Raw genomic sequence first — 21,701 nt, forward strand, 5'->3', positions numbered from 1 at the left:
TTAAATTTTTATTATGAATCTGAACTTTTGCAATGAGAAATTTTGTTTAATGTTGGAAACTTTCATAAATAGCTCCAAAAAAAAAAAATAAATAGCTCAAAAAACTCCAGCATTTCAAAAAAGGCATAAAAGTAAACATTTATTAATATAAATGGAATCTCTATTTTAAATGCTCTCAGGGCAATTGTGATTCAAAGCAATCCTGATATAAAAATGCAAAGAACATAATTAACCATTAACTTATTTTTAATAAGTTAGGACTTTCAAATTATAATTTCTGGGTTACAAATGCAAAAAATTTAGCAATATAAAAATTTAATCAATAGGAAAAGCAAAATGAAAATTATGGGAAAATATATGTTGATTCAATGAAAAGAAACACACTAGCAGTTCATTACACAAGACCTTTTTACCTCTTGTGTTTGAGGAAGCAAATTCCCTCGAAGTCTTTGCCTTGGAATCTCTGTTCTGCCATCTATTATTTTGTTAGGGTTACCCTAACAAAATACCGTGAACTGATGGCTTGAGCAACAGAAACACTCACAGTTCTGCAGGCCAGAAATTCAAAACCAAGATGTCAGCAGGGCTGGTTTTATTCTGAGGCGTCTCTTTTGGATGTTAAACAGATGTCTTCCCCTCTGCTAACTATAGTGTTCTAATCTCCTCTTCTAATAAAGACACCTGATTTGGGATTAAGATCCCATTCTTACAAGTTTATTTTAACTTAATCACCTCTTTAAAGGCTCTAGCTCCAAATGTAGCCACATTCTGAGGTTCTTGGGTTAGGGCTTCAGTCTTGGGGGCACAACACAGCCCATAACACATCTCTAGATTAGAAAATTCCATTTTACAAATAAATAGCAATGCAAGCTTTTTTTCCTCCTATAAAAACTTCAGTGTAGAGTAGGTTATCAGATAACTGCTATTTTCACAGTAGACACTTTCTGAAAATCAGGTGATGAGATGATAACAGTGCCTATGTTGGATAGCAGAAAGCAGAAGAATGAAAAATGGGCCTCCCAAATGAATGGAAAATGAGTGGAGAACTGGGTTAGAAAATGCTACCAAGGAGCTACCTACAGGAAGGTATGCTCACAGGTAGCTGGATGAAGGTGGGGAGGGCAGAGCTGCAGAAAGATCTCCTGATGCCTGCAGGCTGAGAAGGAGTCCAATTACACAGGAGGAAGTGTGTAACTGAAGCTAAATTGTGATTTACAAATTCACCCTGGTGGGGAATGGTTAATGTTAAACATTAAATGCTAGAGTTTAGAAGTTCTTTACTTCTTGCTTTCCAGTTGTTCTTTCTGTTTGATGTTTTTGCCATGGTTTCAAGCTGAATTAGCACTTTGGAAGAACGATCTCGAAAAGCTGATTTAGGAAATAGTTTTGCTGAAAGAACAGCAGTGGTATGAGGAAAAGAGAAAATGATCTTAAATGCATAGGAGGAAATCTGGTAGTGGGGGCCATACTTCTCTTCTGTCAAATTTAAGTAATTCATTCTTAATGTATTTTTTGCTGATGATATAAGCCCTGGCTCATGGTAGGCGCTCAGAAAATATTTGTAAATATTATTAATATTTACTTTATACTTACCAATAGCTTTCCTGCAAAGAAGTAAAAATTCCATTTTCAAAGGTATTAAGATGTGCTATCATTGCCCTCACTATTCTCTCGCCCCCAAGGAGAAGGATTCAGATGGGCAGATATGAAGCAGAAGGAGAAGCTGGTATAGAAAATAGCATCAGTTGTCAGGAAGAGCAAATTGTAATTTGGAAGGGTGGCGTGTGCCAGAAGGCTCAGATCAGATTGAGCATGAGGATTAGAACCCTAGGGGCTTTGAACCAGGAGAGATAGGCTCAGAGGCTGATGAACTGGTCAGCATCCCCTGAGGATGTTAGAGGTTATACCTCTTTTTCTAAAGTCTTAAATTTTCTGAATTTTGAAACCGTGGGTGTTTTCCCTTTCTCAAAACACAATTTTGAGGGGTCCTATGATACATGTCCTTTTTTAGGTTCTTTTCTGCCTAAGTTGCTACTTTCCCCCCATATTTTTGCAGGCTTCTCCTCCTTTGCCTACCTCTTAAATACTGGTGCTCCTTTTTTCCCCCCAGATCCTCTTTTAAAAAATATATCATATTATATATGTTTAATGCATATCATGTATATTTTATATAGGTTGAAAATATCTTTAAAACTATCCCTTGGCCTTAAACTTTATTTCAGTGGCTTGTATCATGCAGAAGACTTTAATTTTGGTGTAAGATACTTTATCAACTTCCTTTGTGGCCTTTGCTGTTTTGTCTTTTTGAGGAAGGTCTTCGCTACTTTGAGATCACATGTCTCCATCCAATCATATATTTTCCAACAATTTTAACATTTTGATTGGTCATGTGTTAGTCGTTAACTATAGTTTCTATTTGTAAGTGTTTTTTAGAACGAGTCTAAGTTTAAATTGTTTGGATGTTGTATGTTGCAAATGAGTGGCCTTGTCTCAACATCATTTACTAAGTAAGTTCTTTCTTCACTCATTTAAAATACCATCTTTATCATGTACTAAGTTCTGGTACAAGTCCATTCTCTTTTAGACTTTATCATGTTCCATTGGTTTATTTTTCTATTTATTTAGGCTTCCCTGGTGGCTCAGTGGTAAGGAATCCTCCTGCAATGCAGAAGATGCGGGTTTGATCCCTAGGTTGGGAAGATCCCCTGGAGAAGGAAATGACAGCCACTCCAGTATTCTTGCCTGGGAAATCCCATGGACAGAGGAGCATGGCGGGCTACAATCCTTGGGGCTGAGAAAGAGTCAGACACAACTGAGCAACTAAACAGCAACAACAACACATCAATTCCATAATGTTATAATGTTTATAGCTAATTGTGCTTAGTTGCTCAGTCATGTCCAGCTCTTTGGGACCCCTTGGACGGTAGCTTGCCAGGTTCTTCTGTCCATGGGGATTCCCCAGGCAAGAATACTGGAGTAGGTTGCCATGCCCTCCTCCAGGGGATCTTCCCAACCCAGGTCTCCGGTATTAGAGGTGGATTCTTTACTGTCTGGGCCACCAGGAAGCCCCTGATAGCTAATTGTTAGGTATGAAAGGTGTTCTGTTTCCCTCTCAGCAGATTAACATGTTCCATCCCGAAACACATTCTTCCTTAGATTCCATAACACCATCAGTTCAGTTCAGTTTAATCGCTCAACCGTGTCCGACTCTGCGACTCTGTGGACTGCAGCACACCAGGCTCCCTGTCCATCACCAGCTCCTGAAGCTTGGTGAAACTCATGTCCGTTGAGTCGGTGATGCCATCCAACCATCTCATCCTCTGTCATCCCCTTCTCCTCCTGCCTTCAACCTTTCCCAGCATCAGGGTCTTTTCAAATGAATTAGTTCTTCACATCAGGTGGCCAAAGTATTGGAGTTTCAGCTTCAGCATCAGTCCTTCAATGAATATTCAGGACTGATTTCCTTTAGGATGGACTGGTTGGATATCCTTGCAGTCCAAGGGACTCTCAAGAGTATTCTTCAACACCACAGTTCAAAAGCATCAGTTCTTCAGTGCTCAGCTTTCTTTATAGCCCAACTCTCACATCCGTACGTGACTACTGGAAAAACCATAGCTAAAAACCGTTAACACCAAATTCTCTTTTTCTTTTTCTCGTGTTGCCACTTTGCCCATATTCTTATAGTCTTCTCTTTGTCTACCCCTAAATATTAGGGTTCCTTTTGATTTTTCCCCAGATTCTCTCCTATCATCATGCAAGACACACTTTCTGAATGATCCCATAGGCTCATATGACTTTTTCAGCAATATCATGGTATCAAAACCTCTAAACCTAGATTTTCTGCCGAGTTTTATAACAACGTATCCATCTTCACTTTGATGTTGAGGTCAAAACTGAATGTACATCTTCCCTGCCAGACCTAACTCAACAAGTGGCACCATTTGTCATGCCTGAAACTTGAGTGCCTTCTTTGACAGTCTCATTCCTTAGCCTCATCCCACAGTAAATCTCTCATCTCTTACCTTCAATCCATCATCAAATTATATTGATGACATATCCTAACCAACTGTTAAATCTGCTCATATCCCCTTTCCACATCACCACCACCCTATTCCAAACCACCATACTTTCTCTTCTGGTCAAGCCACCAGACTTCCTTTTTCTGGTCTCCATACAACTGTCAAACTAATATTTCAATAAACTAACATTTCTCTACAGCTCTGGTCATGCTGTTTGTTGTATAAAACTCTTCACTATGTCTGATTTTTCTTGGATGAAAGTCCAAATTTCTGAATATGATTAAAAATCCGCATACTGTCTTCACTTTTCTCACTAGAGCCACACTGAGCTCACTCTGGTCCCAAGAATGGACCATGCTCATCTTCACCTATCTTTGTGTTATCATCTTAGCATGCAGTATATATGCATCCCTGGTACCCCCTATTTCTATTGGTATTTCTCCTTACTCATCTCAAGTATTCTTCTTTTTACCAGAATACCTTTCACTTATCTTTAGACTTCAGATGTGGCTTTGTTCAGGGAGAAGCCTTTTGGGGTTGAAAATCTGGTGTTCATTTCTTCCCTAAATACTCTGAAACTATCCTGAACTTCCCCTCTCATATTATATATTTCACCATAGTGTAATCACCAGTTTAGTTGTCTGTATCCAGCATGAGACCATTCAGCTAATAGTAATTCAGTAGTGTTATTTTAATTCCCTAGTCACAAGCCTTTAATAATCCCTCATTCCTTAGTCAGTAAAGGTCAGATTCCAGATTTAACTTTCTACACTTTTTCACTAATCTACTATGTTGGGGTTGCAACGTATTATTCCTTTCCCATATCTCACATTCCCATTATACTTAAACTAACAGGTCAGTCCTTCAACCTAACGTGTGTTTTCCTGCTCCAGGATAAATGAAATCTCGATCATTATGCGTTCTTCCCAAATTCCCCCGTGTAGAGGTAATCTCCCCTTTCTCTGAATTTCTATTGTGTCTTTTTACTTTCAGAGCCTTTGTTGCATCTTTCCTCTCATTACTATTATAAAACATAGTCTTATTTTTGAAGCCAAGTATATAACTTTTAGTTTTTTATTTTTTATTTTTTGTGGCTTTAATATTTATTTCTTTTTCTTTTTTTTAATTTTTACTTTACAATTCTGTATTGGTTTTGGCATACATTGACATGAATCCACCACGGGTGTACATGCATTCCCAAACATGAACCCCCCTCCCACCCCCCTCCCCACAACATCTCTCTGGGTCATCCCCGCGTACCAGCCCCAAGCGTGCCATATCCTGCATCGGACATAGACTGGCAATTCGATTCTTACATGATATTATACATGTTTCAATGCCATTCTCCCAAATCATCTCACCCTCTCCCTCTCCCACTGAGTCCAAAAGTCCGCTATACACATCTGTGTCTTTTTGCTGTCCTGCATACAGGGTCATCATTGCCATCTTTCTAAATTCCATATATATGTGTTAGTATACTGTATTGGTGTTTTTCTTTCTGGCTTACTTCACTTTGTATAATCGGCTCCAGTTTCATCCATCTCATCAGAACTGATTCAAATGTATTATTTTTAATGGCTGAGTAATACTCCATTGTGTATATGTACCACAGCTTTCTTGAAGCCAAGTATATAACTTTTAAAGTTAGAGACCACATCCTCTTGATCTCTGTCATTCCGCAGGAGTATGTTGAACATTAACCCCTGGGTTCTGCCTATGATATATACTCAGTATTTCTTGAACAAATTTAACATCTTGTCAGGGCACTGAGAAATGTATCTTCCTAGAGATGCAGCAAGAGAAAAATCATATTTTCTATCTATTAATAGAGAAAATAGAGAGTTGAATTATAAAGGAGAGAAAATGACAAAGAGTGGTCATTTCTATGAGTCATGGGCTATTTAAGAGGATTTGGGAAGAAAATGAAAGGACTAGAATAAGGTAACTCCTTTAAGATTATTTTTATAACTAATAAATTTCAGAAAATGTGGTTACTTCAAATATCATGTTTCAAAGAACACTCCAAAGTATGTATTAAATAATTATGCCTCAGAATACCAGCTAGTATTTTAAACACAGTAGTCTCAGATGGATATTACTGTGCTTGGTAGAGATGATTAGACAGGTATATATATAATCCTTAAAGTTTTCTCGAGCTGCAAGTGGTGAAGTATTTATAGCAGGGAGAGAAGTGTCCCCTCTCAGAAACACTGACACCATATTCAATTTGTTAGGACTCCCTGTTAAAAGTAACAAAAAGCCAACCTAAATGGCTGCAGGCAAAAACAAGATTTCATTGGCTCACATAATTGACAGGATTACTCCACTCATGTTGTATAACAAAATATCATAGTCTGGGTATTTAACAATAGAAATTTGTTCTCTCATACTTCTGAAAACTGAAAGTCTAAGATCACAGTGCCAGCAGAGTTGATATCTGATGAAGGCTCTCCTCCTGGCTTGTAGATGGTTGCCTTTTGACTATATCCTCACATGGTGGAAAGAGAGGATGGTTTGGTGTCTCCTCCTTTTCTAACAAGGTACCATACCTACTGGCTTGAGGGTCTACCCTTATGACCTCATTTAACCTTAAGTATGCAGATGACACCACCTTATGGCAGAAAGTAAAGAGGAACTAAAAAGCCTCTTGATGAAAGTGAAAGTGGAGAGTGAAAAAGTTGGCTTAAAGGTCAACATTCAGAAAATGAAGATCATGGCATCCAGTCCCATCACTTCACGGGAAATAGATGGGGAAACAGTGGAAACAGTGTCAGATTTTATTTTGGGGGGCTCCAAAATCACTGCAGATGGTGACTGCAGCCATGAAATTAAAATACCCTTACTCCTTGGAAGAAAACTTATGACCAACCTAGATAGCATATTCAAAAGCAGAGACATTACTTTGCCGACTAAGGTCCGTCTAGTCAAGGCTATAGTTTTTCCAGTGGTCATGTGTGGATGTGAGAGTTAGACTGTGAAGAAGGCTGAGCGCTGAAGAATTGATGCTTTTGAACTGTGGTGTTGGAGAAGACTCTTGAGAGTCCCTTGGACCACAAGGAGATCCAACCAGTCCATTCTGAAGGAGATCAACCCTGGGATTTCTTGGGAAGGAATAATGCTAAAGCCAAAAACCCAGTACTTTGGCCACCTCATGCGAAGAGTTGACTCATTGGAGATGACTTTGATGCTGGGAGGGATTGGGGGCAGGAGGAGAAGGGGATGACAGGGGATGAGATGGTTGGATGCCATCACTGACTCGATGGCCGTGAGTCTGAGTGAACTCCAGGAGTTGGTGATGGACAGGGAGGCCTGGTGTGCTGTGATTCATGGGGTCGCAAAGAGTCGGACACCACTGAGCAACTGAACTGAACTGAACTGAACCTCCTTATGGGGAGAAGGCAATGGCAACCCACTCTAGTACTCTTACCTGGCAAATCCCATGGATGGAGGAGCCTGGTAGGCTGCAATCCATGGAGTCACTAGGAGTCAGACACAACTGAACGGCTTCACTTTCACTTTTCACTTTCATGCATTGGAGAAGGAAATGAACCCACTCCAGTGTTCTTGGAGAATCCCAGGGATGGGGGAGCCTGGTGGGCTGCCGTCTATGGGGTCACACAGAGTCAGACATGACTGAAGAGACTTAGCAGTAGCAGCAACCTCCTTATGGACCCTAACTCCAAATACGGTCACATCAGAGATTAGGGCATAAATATGTTTGGTGGGGAGTGAGTGCAGAGGAGACAATTCTTTCCATAACACTGACTGTTGAAACTTGACTTCTGAGAGACCCCTATATCCTTCTTATGCATCTACCTCTGTGGATACTCCTTTTTGGTCTCTTTTGCTGGATCATTTTCAATTTCCCAATATCTAAACATTGGGAGCTCCCAGTGTTTAGACCTTGAGTCTATTCTCATTCCCTAAGTGATTTTGTGCACACCCATGACATTCAATACCAATTCACCTTTGGTTCTGGACATCTCATAGATATTGTAAAGGTAACATGCTGTGTAGTATTATTTTAAGTCATGACAACTAAACCCAAATATGCCCTCAGTGCTCTCGACCAATGAACACTGCTCTTTATTCTCCAGATGACTAGTTCACATATTCTCGTTTCAAACCTATACCTCTCTTAGTCAATACTCCTTATTCCTATTCCACTAAGAAATTCAGAAGTCACAAAGAACTTTCCTTCACAACTGTGCAACATGACCACAACCCACCTAGCCCAACTTCTATTATTCACTCTGCCTTCCCTCCTGTTTCTATGGATGAATCATCTATGCTACTTTCTAAAGCCAATCACCCTTAATTAGTGTTCCATCACTGCTATAATGAATTAACCAGACTTTCATGGATCTGGAGGTGGACCTTGCTAGGTACTCTGCTTAGAGTCTCACAAGACTAGAAACAAGGGGTCAGCCGGTCTGTGTTCCTTTCTCAAGGCTCTGCAGGAAAATCCATCTCCAAGTTCATTCAGGTTATCAAAAGAATCCAATTCTTTGCAGCTGAAGGACTAAGGTGACTTTCCTTACTGGCTGTCAGCTGGGGGTAGCCCTTAGCGTCTAGAGGCCTCTCTCTGGTCCCTGCACATAGGTCCTACATCTCAGAGGCAGTTGTGGTGTGCTGAATACTTGTGACATTTGGAATTTCTCTAACTTCTTATTCTGCTTCGTCTCTCCTCTCTTTCCAGTCAGAGAAAGTTCTCTGCTTTTAAGGATCCATGTGATTAGATTGAGCACACCCAGATAATCCAGGACAATCTCTCTCTTTTAAAATCCATAACCTTCATTGTATCTTCAAAGTCCCTTTCACCATGTAATAGAATATATTCAACTGATTCTAGGGACTAGAGTGTGGACATCTTTGGCAGGTTATTCTGCTTATCACATACTCCATTTGTGCTCCAATAATTTCTCCCTCTGTCCTTGCAACACTAATTATTTCTTTCAACTGGATCTTTTTTGACAGCATAAAAATGCTGATATTTCTCCTATGTTAAAAATGCTTCCTTGATTTCACTTTCTTTCCAATTACTGTCCCCATTTTTCTGTTCTCTTTGGAGGAAACCACCTTGAAAGAATTGCTGTCTACCCCCAATTGTCCTTCCATTCTCTCTTGATCTTTCACCCTTTCTACCGTACTAAACCTGATTTTGTCAAGGGCACAAACAATTACACATTTTAAATTCAAGGGTCAATTTTCAACCTTCATCTAAATTTTGTTTTACAAAGTTCACCATTGAAATTTTCATCTGGCTTCCAGGATACCCCAGTCTTAGCTTAATTCTTAGCTCTTGGGAGCTCCTTCTGAGTCTCCTTTGCTGGGTCTTCCTCATTTTCTGACTACTTAATCTCAGGGTACCTGAGGCTTTTTCATCTGTACTCATTTGAGGCTTTTTCATCTGTACTCATTTGAGGCTTTTTCATCTGTACTCATTTCCCTGGTAATTATATCCAGCTTCATGGCTTCAAATACTGTGAATATACAGTGACTTCCAAAGTTATATCTATAGCCTAAAACTGTCCCCTGAACTCTAAGCTTATATACTCAACTACCCTTTCCATATCTCCATGTAGACATCCTATAGGCAAAGGTAACACATTCACTGTCAAACTCTCTATCTTCCCTCCAAAGGCTGTTCCCACTCTTTGTCAATGCCAGCGCAATTCTTCCATTTAATGGAACCCAACATATTGGAAATGTTAGTAGCTCCTCTCACTAATCTACCTCCTTTATCCCTAGTGTCCAATCCATTTAAAAATCCTATTATTTCCAAAACCAAAATATAATCAGAAGCCAACCACTTGTAGCCATGAAAGCTGTCCATTGATACCACTGTGATGTCTGGCTTGTTTTATTTCAATATTCAATACCCTCTATCAGTTCCCTTTCATCCAGTCTGACCTCCATACAACTATCACAGTGAGCCTGTTAAAGGCTAGTCTGCTTAGAACCCTACTTCTTTCAGATAAAAGCCAAAGTCTTTCCAATGATCAAGAATGCCCTACCTGATCTGCATCCGGTAGGCCCATTGCCATCTCCTGCTGCTCACCATGCCTCTACCTCAGAGTCTTTGCACTTGCTCTGTGCCTCTTCTTTCCTCATCTTGTTCAAGTATCACCTTTGCAATGAGACCCTCCCTAGATATTCAGTTTAAAATTGCTAGCCTCCATCTGAACAATAACGCTTCCTGGTCATATTTTTTTCCTCCATAGTATTATCACTATTAAGTATCCTATTATAAACTGTCTCCCCTCAGAAGAATCTAAATTTTATGAGGGTGAGGGCTTCTGGGTTAATCTGTTTGTGCTTTACACCGCTGCATCTCCAACACTTAGAACAGTGCCTGGTACAGAGTAGGCAATCGGTCACAATTTGTTGCTATTGAATGAAGGTCCGGAACCACTCTTCAGTTTATCTCAAAACCAGGTTCTTTTGGTCTTCCCCAAGTCAGTGTGTGGCAACTCTATTTGTTTGTTCAAGCCAGGATCCTGGGAAGTATCCTTGGTTCCTCTCTCATACCCCATATCTTGAAATCCTGCCAAGTCCACACACGCATACACACACACACCCCTCCAGAATTTGGCCCTCTCATTCTGTCCACTGGTTATACCCAACTTCAAGCTGTTATTGCAATGCCATCATTATTGGTCTCCCTGCCTCTACTCTGGTTCCCCTAGAGCCTATTTTCCACACAGAAGATAAAGGAAATCATAGGCTTTCTTTAGTTCAAAACAGTCTGTTAGGTTTTCCACCTGGGGATAAATTCTAATCCTCTACAGGGCCTGTGAGATGCTTCCTGATCTTGCCCCAGACATATCTCCCTGAACCCATCTCTTCCTGTTATTCGTTGTCTTCCAGCCACTCTATTTCTGTTTCTTCAACATGCCAAGTATTCACCTGCCTCAGGCCTTCACACTATTCCTCTGCCTGGCAGCAGAGCCACAGGTGACCGCTTTTTACTTCATTCAGGCCTTTGCTCCCATTTGCTTTAAAAGCGTGCATCCCTAAATCATCGTTTCTTAAACAAAACACACTTGTGCATATGCGCACACACACAGATGGACCACTGTGCCCTTATTTTCCTTTATTTCAAAGCCCTTATTATCAACTGGCATTATATATTAACCTATTTTTATTGCCTATCTTCCCTCTTCTCCAAAACCTAAACTACATGAAAGCGGATACCACCTGTTTTGTTCCCACTTCTGTATCTTCAACTTCAAAGATGAACCCCAACAACTACAGTCTCACTTAACTCTAGTATGTAGAATCTTAGACAGCTATCAATACCTTCTTTCTCAAGGAATCTGTATTCATGTTTGAAAAAGGACTCACCTTTCTTGAAAGTTGCACTTACCCCTAAAATATTGTCTGTTTCTAAGGCAATGGAGAAATCAGATTGGTCAGTCTGGGTCACGTGCCCCTTACAGTTCTTTTGGAGGGGAGGGTCTTAAGAGAAAGGCTATGCAGTCTCTAGTTAGAGGAAGGAAAGTCTCCAAAGTAGGGGGGGAAAAGAGGTTCTGTTAGAAGAATGGGGCGGGGAGGGGGGCGGAGAAGGGAGAGGATATGGGGGAGGCAGAAACAACAGATGGCCACCACCGAGATTTTCCAGAGTGGGAAGAGAAATACAGGGATGAGCTGGGGGCCCTGATAGAGGAAGTCTCCCTAAATAACTGTACCTTCACACAGTTTGGGCGAGAACATGCTGAAGCCCCCGGCATGCTTGGGTGGCATCCCCGTTCCCTGCTTCTTGAATGAGTCCCTGTGGGGAGTTGCAGGAGGGATCTCCCTGGCGTGAATAATCTTGACGCTTCACCACAGAAGCTGGAGGAAAGAGAGAAAAGCAGGGACCAGCAGCATACACATAATTTCTGTTCTTCACTACACAGAATATCGTTCACCAGCACATTGGCGCAAGTCTGCCTCCACGGCGATCAAGATTAACAACTCTTTGAGGGAAGGGTAAAAACGGATGAGTTCAAAAACAAGCAACAGGGGGCCAGTGGGCAAAGGTACATACACACGCATTGGGGGAAAATAGAAATCTTTGCCTCTCTCATCAAGCTCAGTGTTTCTCGTCTTGTTTTGTTTTCAGATACACCTCGCCACAGGGTATTTTAAATTGTTAAAATTTATTCCTGAAAATAGAAAATGTGCCTTGGGTTCTCCTGAGAGTGGGGTGCCCAGGCTCACCACAGGCACACACACACGCATTCTTCCCATAGCACAGCACTTTAAAATTAATAGCACATGCAGAGGAAAAACTAAACCCTTTGACGTCACTCTTGAAATGAGGAAACATAAACAGAAAAGGCTCCACTCCAGTAAGCTGCAAGAGTTGAAGCCGATTGGTCTCTGCTTTTCCTTGCCTGTGGCGACTGACAGCACCTCCCAGCCCAGCAGGCCGGCTGCCTGCTCCCCCAGCCAGTCGGTGGGTCTGGGCGCTGCAGCAGCCTCAGCTCCATCCCAGCGCTTGCTGGGAGAAACGTGGTGTCTTCACCCACAGAGAATCTCTTTCTACCTTCCTTTCCTCCTTCCCGATCTCTCTGTGTGCTTTTGTTTTTCTTTCTTTCTTTCTTTTTTTTTTTTTCTTATTTTTTCTTTCTTAATTATATTTGTAATCCTGGATGAAGTTGCTGGATTCCGCAGCACAAGTCTTCATGAACAAGCGGCAGCGCTCAGAGATTTCACGGCATTCAGAGGTCACAGAACTGCCACTATGGTTAAATGTCTTGTTTAACGGTTGAGGTAGGTACGACAGATTTCAGCGGCCACTCATTTTTCTTGAGAGAATCCCAGGAGAGAGATGGCAGGAGTTTTATTTTAAATGAAGCTGTATGTATATATTTTTTGGTCTGTGATTGTTACTACAGCAACCAGCTTTTGAATTTCCTTCCTTTTTCTAGGCGAACTGACTAAACAGTATCACTTACCCTGAATTAACTGTTTCATTCCAAGCAGCCTAATGAGACACTCTGGCCTTTTCACTGCTCTTTGAGCCCCTCCTGAGAGGGTTGGTTTTTTTCTTTTTTCTTTTTTTTTTTTTAATGAATTCAATATTTCTTCTCCAATATAAATCTTAGAGTTGAGTCAGTTTTTCTTTTTGGTGGGACAGGACAGGAAAATACTGGTAAAGAGATTGGTGAGGGTTGTGGAACAGGGAAAAAGAAATTCCATTTTTCTCTTGAGTTTGTTATGTTGGTTGATAGAAGATGAAGAAATTAGTAGGAAGGGAGAAAGAAGCTAATAATGAGACCGAAGGTAAAAAAAAAAAAAACAACCTATGGAAGATGTGTCCGAAATATGAACTCTTGAGGAAAATGCAATTTATCAATTTGTTGCATTTTTATACATGTTCTGGATTTGGACATCAACAGAGGAGATCCACGCACTGAGTTATATGATCAAATGACTTAGATCTCATTATTTATAAAGGAGAATAAAACTTCTTTATTAGCACTGGAAATTTGCTAATTGTCTTCTCCTACAATAGTTGAAAGCAGAGTGAGATATTTAATTACGGACTTGAGTGATTGATCCTGGGAACTAATTAACCATCTATAGGTTCTGTTCTTCATGTGTTTGGCTAGAGTAACTATTAAAATGTTAGACTAAACCTCTTTGCCCCTGAAAGCAGGCATATGTATTTATATACATAAACCACTAAATGTTGCAGCAAGCAGGGCAATTAAACCCAGGGTAATGTTGTTTTCAATGGCACAATATTATTGTAGGTTGAGGAGAACCTCTGCTAAAAATCATTCCTATCTAGAGTCAATTATTGTAAGAGCAATTCAAATAATATAGGGTTAATATGAATTTCCTTATTACCCTTCTCAAAGTTATGCAATAACAAGTAAGACAGGATTGTTTGAAACCATTACTCTGTTTCCAAAATTTCTTGATTTTTTTCAAAGGTTTCTATTCTCAACATTAAGAGAAATTTTTAAAACTGGGTCATGTTAGCAGTAAGATTAAGCAAGGTGTGAAACACATCATGCATTTCAAAAAATTATGAAATTAACTAACTAAGAGTGTAATGTACCAAGTTAAGAACTGCAAAAATATTAGCCCTGAAATGCAGAGGATGTGCTGTGGACGGACAAATGCTTTTCTGCAGTGCCTAGAGGGAAAACAAGGACTTTGTGTGTTGCAAATGCCTAACTGCCGCTCCTCCATTTCCTCTGCTTTATCTTTTATTACTGGCTGGTGAAACAAAGACTAGTGTCAGTAGTTACGTTTTGACTGACATTTTCTCTAATATAATGAAGTCGCTTTGTGTATGAAGTAGAAGCCCAAAGTGAACAAGTTGCAACTCCAAGTCTGTATCCTCTTTATAAGGTTTTTCACCTGACCCTGTAAGCTGTCTGGTTTCAGAGTGTACTCTGTTGAACATGAGATAAAATCAGTGGTGACTATATATATGTCAGCCAATTAACTGGGAGAAACTCTTTTGAATCAAGTTACTTAGGGCAAGGGTGGAAAACTCCAAGATGTGTCAGGAACAGCCATCAACTTAGAAAAATTAATTGCCCCAGTACATTTTGTAATGCCTTACATGATGTTCAGCACAAAGTTCCCCATTGTCAGTTCTCAGTTAATACCTACTTAAAATGTTTGCTGAGAATTTACTACCCTTCATATATTATAATTTAAATAAATTTCAAGTACGGTATTTTCAACCGTTTTTGAAAAATGTTTTTGATGTTAAAGTCCAACCTGACGTATAATCTAGTTAGGAGGGCATTTTGAACACTGACTGATGTTCTTTTCAGTCAAAGGAACCTGTTACTCCAAAACAGATGCAAAAGTATGTTTCCTCAAAGTGAGATGGTACTGCCTGGGAAATGCCTCTGACTAGGAATTAAATTTCCAAAGTTGAATTTCTTAACCAGGCTCCAGTCATAGAGGAAGCTGCATGTTGACTCACAGAACATGGTATTAGAAGGAATACATTAAGCAGTAAACTAATCACAAGCAAGACCAAAAGGTCTTCATTATATTAAAGAGAAGTATCAAAAGTAAGAATCAGAATAGATTTCAGAACATCTAAATGTAAAACCTATTAGGTGTTCTAAGTGGTCTAACTCACATTGACTGGTAGCAGGTAATTTACTGAAGCAAGTAGGTAACTTACTGATGCACGCTTGGTGTATTGTTTGTGTGTCGTGTCCGACCAGTTGCAACTCCATGGACTGTAGCCCACCAGGTTCTTCTGTCCATGCCAGTTTCCAGACAAGAATATTGGAATGGGTTGCCATTTGCTACTCTAGGGGATCTTCCCAACCCAGAGATCAAACCCGCGTCTTTTGCGTCCCCTGCATTGGCAGGCAGATTCTTTACTATTGTGCCACCTGGTATATAAGCAATGAGTCACTTGGTATATTAGCAATCTTTATTTATTTATTTATTTTTTAAGTTAAAAAGTAAAGTCATTTATTTAAAGTCTTTTATTTTTTTTAATTTTAGACTATTATTTTTATTATTTATTATTTTTTATTTTATTATTTTTTTATTAATTTTTTTTATTTTACTTTACAATTCTGTATTGGTTTTGCCATACATTGACATGAATCAGTGATGATACAGAAGTTTGGGGGAGAAATAGGGGGGAAGGGATGTAGAATGGACTTCTTCAGGCCAGAATACTAGAGTGGGTAGCCTTTCCCTTCTCCAGGGGATTTTCCCAACCCAGAGATCGAACGCAGGTCTCCTGCATTGCAGGCAGATTCTTTACCAGCTGAGCCACAAGGGAAGCCCAAGAATACTGGAGTGGGTAGCCTATCCCTTCTCCAGTAGATCTTCCCAACCCAGGAATCAAACCAGGGTCTCCTTCAGGCAGATTCTTTACCAACTGAGCTATCAGGGAAGCCCACGTATAACCCAAAGTGACAATATCTACTATATTCCAGGCATGTTGGAGATTTGAATGAAGAGTGCAATAAAATGTGTCAACATTCTAGTGTATAATCAAGGCAGTTACACTTTCCCAAGAATCGCTTAGGTATCTAGATGATTTAATTTGTACCCAGAAAGAGATTGCATGGAGCACACTAGAAAGAGCAGCAAATAGAGACGGGACCAGTGGGCACCCTTATTCAGACTCTAACTAGTTGGGAAGCACTTGCTTACTCTTGATCCCAGTTTCATCACCTATAAATGAAACTGGTTGTATTGGATTATTTCTTACAGTCTTTTTTTGATCAAACTTTTTATAGCATTCTTATTTGGGAATTTTAAAAATTCTATTTGTATATAAAAATGTGAGTGTCAGACTTCTATCTTAAAAATTACTATATGCTTTCCACATGTCAAGATGTGGATAATATATTTGTAGTGACATCCATAAAAAAATATAATGTTTAAGGGAGCCAAAGTTTTTCCATTGGTTGATTAAGCTATTATACAGGTTTGAGATGGCGAATTAAATTAGTGCATTGGTAGTTTCTCCATCATCACTTGAACTTGGAACCATAAGTGTTCCAAAAAGCAAGAGTCCTTCAAGATCCTTGACAGCAACCCCAGATGCCAGTAGCCAGTTGGTACAAGCAAGAATGTTTCCTAAACTGTGATGGGCTTGACCACTGATGCAGTGTCATATGGCAGGAATGTCCTTTGTGTCATGAAACCAATATCCCAAAGTGGCTCAGAAGAACTGTGTGAGTTAAGGCAAATTTCTTCAACTTCGGAGGCCTCAATTTCCTCTGGTTTAAGATGAAGATCTTGGAATACTTGTAGGATGCCTTTTTCCTTTCCAGATTCTGTGCTTCACCATGATAGGTTAATAGTGACTCGTTAGCATTAAACTCTTTTTATTCTTCCACCTCTCCCATCCTTTATTTCTTCTACTTCCCTTAAAAGTTTGCCTGTATTCAATTATCCAAATTTATATAATTTCACCTCCAAAATACCCTCATTGTCAAGGGAAAACAGAAACAAGTCCCTGGGTTTTGGGCAATTTCTCTATAGGCGGACTACGGCTCCCCAGGGAAGACCATGTGTCCTCCCCCCCATCTCTCTCCTCTAAACATTGCCCATGGCTGTACCACCCCTTCAGACAGTAAAGGGACATGCTTTGAGTTCATTGTATCTGGAGACTTTATGTGACAAGTGTCTTTTTCCTAAGTGCCAATCATTGTTTTAGGCTTTATGTAATATCTCCTCTGCTCCAATTCTGGTTTCTTAAGAGAATGACTGAACATGTGTTAATAACTAAGTTGGAGAAATCTTCAGAAGAAGGTTTTTGGCGAATTGATTGTCCCTTGAGTATCTGCTGGTAGGATCCTCCTTTGGTCAGAGCATTCTGTCTCCTTGGTTGTTGATTTACAGTTAACATCTCAAGTGTGGAGAATAGGGAGCAAGGTTTGTAGCTTCAGATAAACCTAAAAATAACATGACACAAAACACACATAAGTCTATTAAGGAATACATAATTCTTAATATACTGCTGCTGCTGCTAAGTCGCTTCAGTCGTATCCAACTCTGTGTGACCCCATAGACGGCACTTAGTATACTAGTGTGTAAATAAATACTCCAGTATTTCAAAATTAAAATCTTTCTTGGATGCTTTGTACATTTATTTACATACAGTAAAGAAGCATGAAAATAACAGCCTTAGTCAATATATTAGTAAATAAAGCTTGTTTTATTCATACCCCTCCATCCTTTCCTGTCTGTCCATATTTCCTTCCTTCCTTCCTGTCTCCTTTTCTTCTCTTTCTTGCATTTATAAGGAGAAGATGGAAAAATTAAGATTGGTAATGAGACTTTGATGGCGTTTCCTCTTATAAAACTTGAAGTGTGTTTGTTTTAGTTTTTTCTTTCTAGTGGCTGGTGAATTTGCATAAAATTTTTCATTAAAATTCCTGCTCAGATTCTTTTCTTTTTATTAGCTTTTGTGTTTTAGATTCATAATTAACATAGAAATAAATATAACAGACATCCTTTCTACATGATGAAAATCATCATTACCTACTTACTGCTTCAAACACACAAAAAAAGATTTTGTTCAAAACAGAAGCTTATACATGATTTAAATATACTAAAAGATCTTTGAGAGTTTTAAGGATATTCTCCTTTTCCTTTGAGATGGCAGATGGAGTCCAGGGTTAGTTTGGTGTGAGGAGGTATTTCCATGGGTTCAGATATAGACATAGGAGGTTAATATATACCTGTGCTTGTGTGCTCTGTCACTTCAATCATGCCCAACTCTTCACGACCCTAGGACCCTATGGACTCCTCTGCCTATGGAATTTTCCAGGCAGGAGTACTGGAGTGGGTTGCCATTCCCTTCTTCAGGGGATCTTCCCTAAACTGGTCAAAATTTGATATCTAAAATAAAGATACTTAACGTTCAATATTTTACATATTCATCGATTCTTTAGTATATCTTAGTCTAAGAACATATCAAATAATGTTTATTTTTGCCTTCTTTGTAATATAAAAACTCAGAAACTACCTAAACTAATAATAGGTGAGTTGTTGAGCTCATTATTTTAAATCCATAGACTAGAATATCATATCGCTATTTAAAAGAATAAGCGAGATCTATATGAACAATCTGGAATGATTTTCAAGATGTGACGACTGGGAAAAAGCTACGTTAGCATTTGTATAGCTACATATACATATTCACACACACTGATTGAAAATGTCTACAAATTCAAATAAAAACAACAATGGAAGCCTCTGGGATGTAAATACTGTAGAATTGTTCAACTTTTCTCACCACAAATTTATTATGTATGCAATGGAAAAATTATGGGTATCTATTTATTTTTGCCTGATATTTAAGTTAAAGGTGAGACAAAAATTAGAAAATAAAAAGAGAAAAAGTTCTGTTTTTTAATTGCTTCATTAGATTCTTCCTTCAATCCTATTGAGTTTCCCTCCCTTGCCTTTGGCACAGCTGAGGAGACCAGCTTGTCCCTGAAGTGAGGAGAGATAGCCCAGCTTTCCTGCTTGAGTAACTGTGGACCAATCATTTCTCAGGGCACCAGTGTCCTCATGTACAAAATGAGAGTCTTAGTTGAGCTCAGAGTTCCTTCCAGCTTTCATATGTGTTTCAGAGTTTTCATAAGAAAACTTGCTGGCCTGCTGCCTGACAACTATTTGAGACTTTTCTCGATAAACTAAATGTACATATTTTACTCAATATATTTTATTGGTTTGAGCACTTTAAACTTTCTGTTTTAGAATTAGTTTGGTTTAATTTTTCAAGTTAAATATGTGCATATTTAACACTATAGTAACACTATATTTACTCAAATAGTGTTTAAGGAAACCACCCATCATAGACTTTTAAAATTAAAATATGCTATAATATCATTTATTCATAAAACAGTAGAAAACACTGTGTGTATTAAAATGTGTATTTTGCGCAGTAATACAAGCAACAAATGCTTCAGTTTCAATATGATTTATACATTTCTTGGTTTTTCAGGAGGAAAAAAAAAACTTTCATTTCCCTTTCCCATTATGCCACTTGCCAGCTGTGTCCAGCCAGATGAAAGAACTCAGTCATTTACAAAAGTGTAGATGCATTCTTGTAAAAGGAGATGCTGCAGTAATACAGAAGTCTAAAGAATGACTTGATTTAGAAAAGATCATTAAATTTAGGGAAAAAGTTGTTTTCCCTGTGATAAAAATACAGTATATTTCCATGTCCTTCAGACTAATGTTCTTGTTTTTCAATGAAATAAAAATAATTTCAATTTGGTTTTAGTTTGATTTGGAAAATGTATTTGTCATTTAAATTATTTAGTAATTTTTATTTTCTGTTTTTCTAGACCTTTTTTTATTGTGCTTGGAATAAAGAACAATCTTTAAGTTAAAACGGATGACACAAAACAGAAATTTGTATGATAGGAGGCTTGAATGACATTCTAGATTTTTCTCTATACATTTCTCTTAATTTTTTTAAGAAAAAAAAATTGTTGATCATTTAAAAATAATCCAATGGCTAATAATAGAGTAGCTGAGAATTACTATCTTCTTTTTCATTAATTTGTTGCCGCTAAGTGTCTGTGTGAGTGCATGAGAGAGATAGAGGGCAAACCCTTAAACTTGAAAACAAATCTACATAAAACTTTTAAAATGATATTCATGTCAGAAACAATGAATTGGAGAACATAGCCTATTTAAAATATGTCTCCTTTAATGTAAGTCTTTTAAAATATAGGTCAAATATATTTATTGAATTAAATGGTAGTAATATATTATTTTTTTAAATTTAGTTTTCATATATTATGTGGAGAGAGAAGGGAAAACAGGAAGAAAACAATAAGGATCAAACTTTTTTGAAGAAAAACTAACTTTGTAACCTAAATTTCTGCATTCAAGTTCCAAATGCTGGCCTTAAGTTATTTAGCACTTTTGACTTTTAACCCTCTTAAATGTGAGTTTAAAATGAGGTACATTTATGTTGTAAAATTTCTAACACACTCTCTCCACACACGGTTGGATTGGCTTTCATATTAGTCGCCTAGTTCAGAGCACAAATGTCAAATCAGTTCTTTCTCAGAATCTTCCTATTAGGGAAGGATTCATTATGCCCATTTTAATGACAAGGTAATCGAGGTTCACAGAAGTTAAAACTAATAGAGTTGAAATTGAATCCCAGCTTTTTAAATGACAGGTTTTGTGTTTTTTTTGTTTTGTTTTGTTTTCAGTGCTTCAAAAGCATTATGTTAAAATCCATCTTTGATCATTCTAAGCGTAGAAAAAGAGTTTTAAAATTTTTACAAAATAGAAAAATATCTATGTCAAAATGTTAAATCAGTCTACTTGAAATATTTTTAGGAGTTTCCAGTGTATCGAGGAAACATTATTTCATTTCAAATTCACTCACAGTGACTAAATCTGACACTTTCAACTTCAGAAGTTTTGTTCTGGAAGGCAGTGTCGTGTAATGGTAAACTGCGGAATCTGGCACAGTTCACTGTGGCTTACTGATTAGCTCTGTGATCTTGAGCCAGTTAGTCTCTCTGAGCAGCACTCTACTTATTTATAAGATGAAGGTGTTTATAATATCTGCCTCATATGGTTGTTGAGAAGATCAAATGCACTTTATTTGTAAAGTGCTTAAAGTAATGTATGAAAGGTAGTAAACATCATGTGTGTATCAAGTGGTATTGTTTGCTTACATTTATAAAAATTATTTCATGGAGAGTTATAACTATTTTGGGCATAGTATTGTGGGGTGCTTTAAACACTTAAGAGAAATAGAGTTTTAATTTTATTTTTAAACTATAGCACATATGCAGAGAAATACTCAAAAGATATAAATGTACAGAATGGTTCACTAGTTACAAGTGAAACACTGTGTAACCACTACACTACCCAAGCCAAGAAAGAGAACATTATTACATAATTGTCACTTCAAAAATCCCATCAAGCCTCCTCCACTCTTTTCACTCATCATTATACAGTGAGATTTAGCAGACTGTTGCGTACAGCTGTATTTTATTTCATTTTTGCATAGTATCTAATTATCTGATACTATGCAACAATTTATTCATCCATTTTACTATGGAAAAATGTTTCAACTGTCTCTAGTTTTTAATATTATGAATAGTACTGGTCTGAGCATTCTTATGCCTGTCTTTTGATACACCAGTACATGTATTTCTGCTGACCATATGCCTAGGAATTAGTTGCTGGGCCACAGAG

General features: G+C 38.3%; 1 protein-coding gene across 1 annotated transcript in view; it reads left to right on the forward strand.

Annotated features, from left to right (window-relative positions):
- Positions 1–12,369: 12,369 nt before the first annotated feature.
- The window catches only part of PDE7B (phosphodiesterase 7B), a 357,194-nt gene continuing 347,862 nt past the window's right edge, over positions 12,370–21,701 (forward strand). Inside the window, exon 1 of the mRNA XM_040239308.1 lies at positions 12,370–12,779. Within this exon, the coding sequence (XP_040095242.1) occupies positions 12,759–12,779 (21 nt within the window). The 5' untranslated portion in view covers positions 12,370–12,758. The remainder of the gene's footprint in view (positions 12,780–21,701) is intronic.

This window comes from Oryx dammah, unplaced genomic scaffold, assembly GCF_014754425.2.
Source record: "Oryx dammah isolate SB20612 unplaced genomic scaffold, SCBI_Odam_1.1 HiC_scaffold_4, whole genome shotgun sequence".
NCBI classification, from domain to species: Eukaryota; Metazoa; Chordata; class Mammalia; order Artiodactyla; family Bovidae; genus Oryx; species Oryx dammah.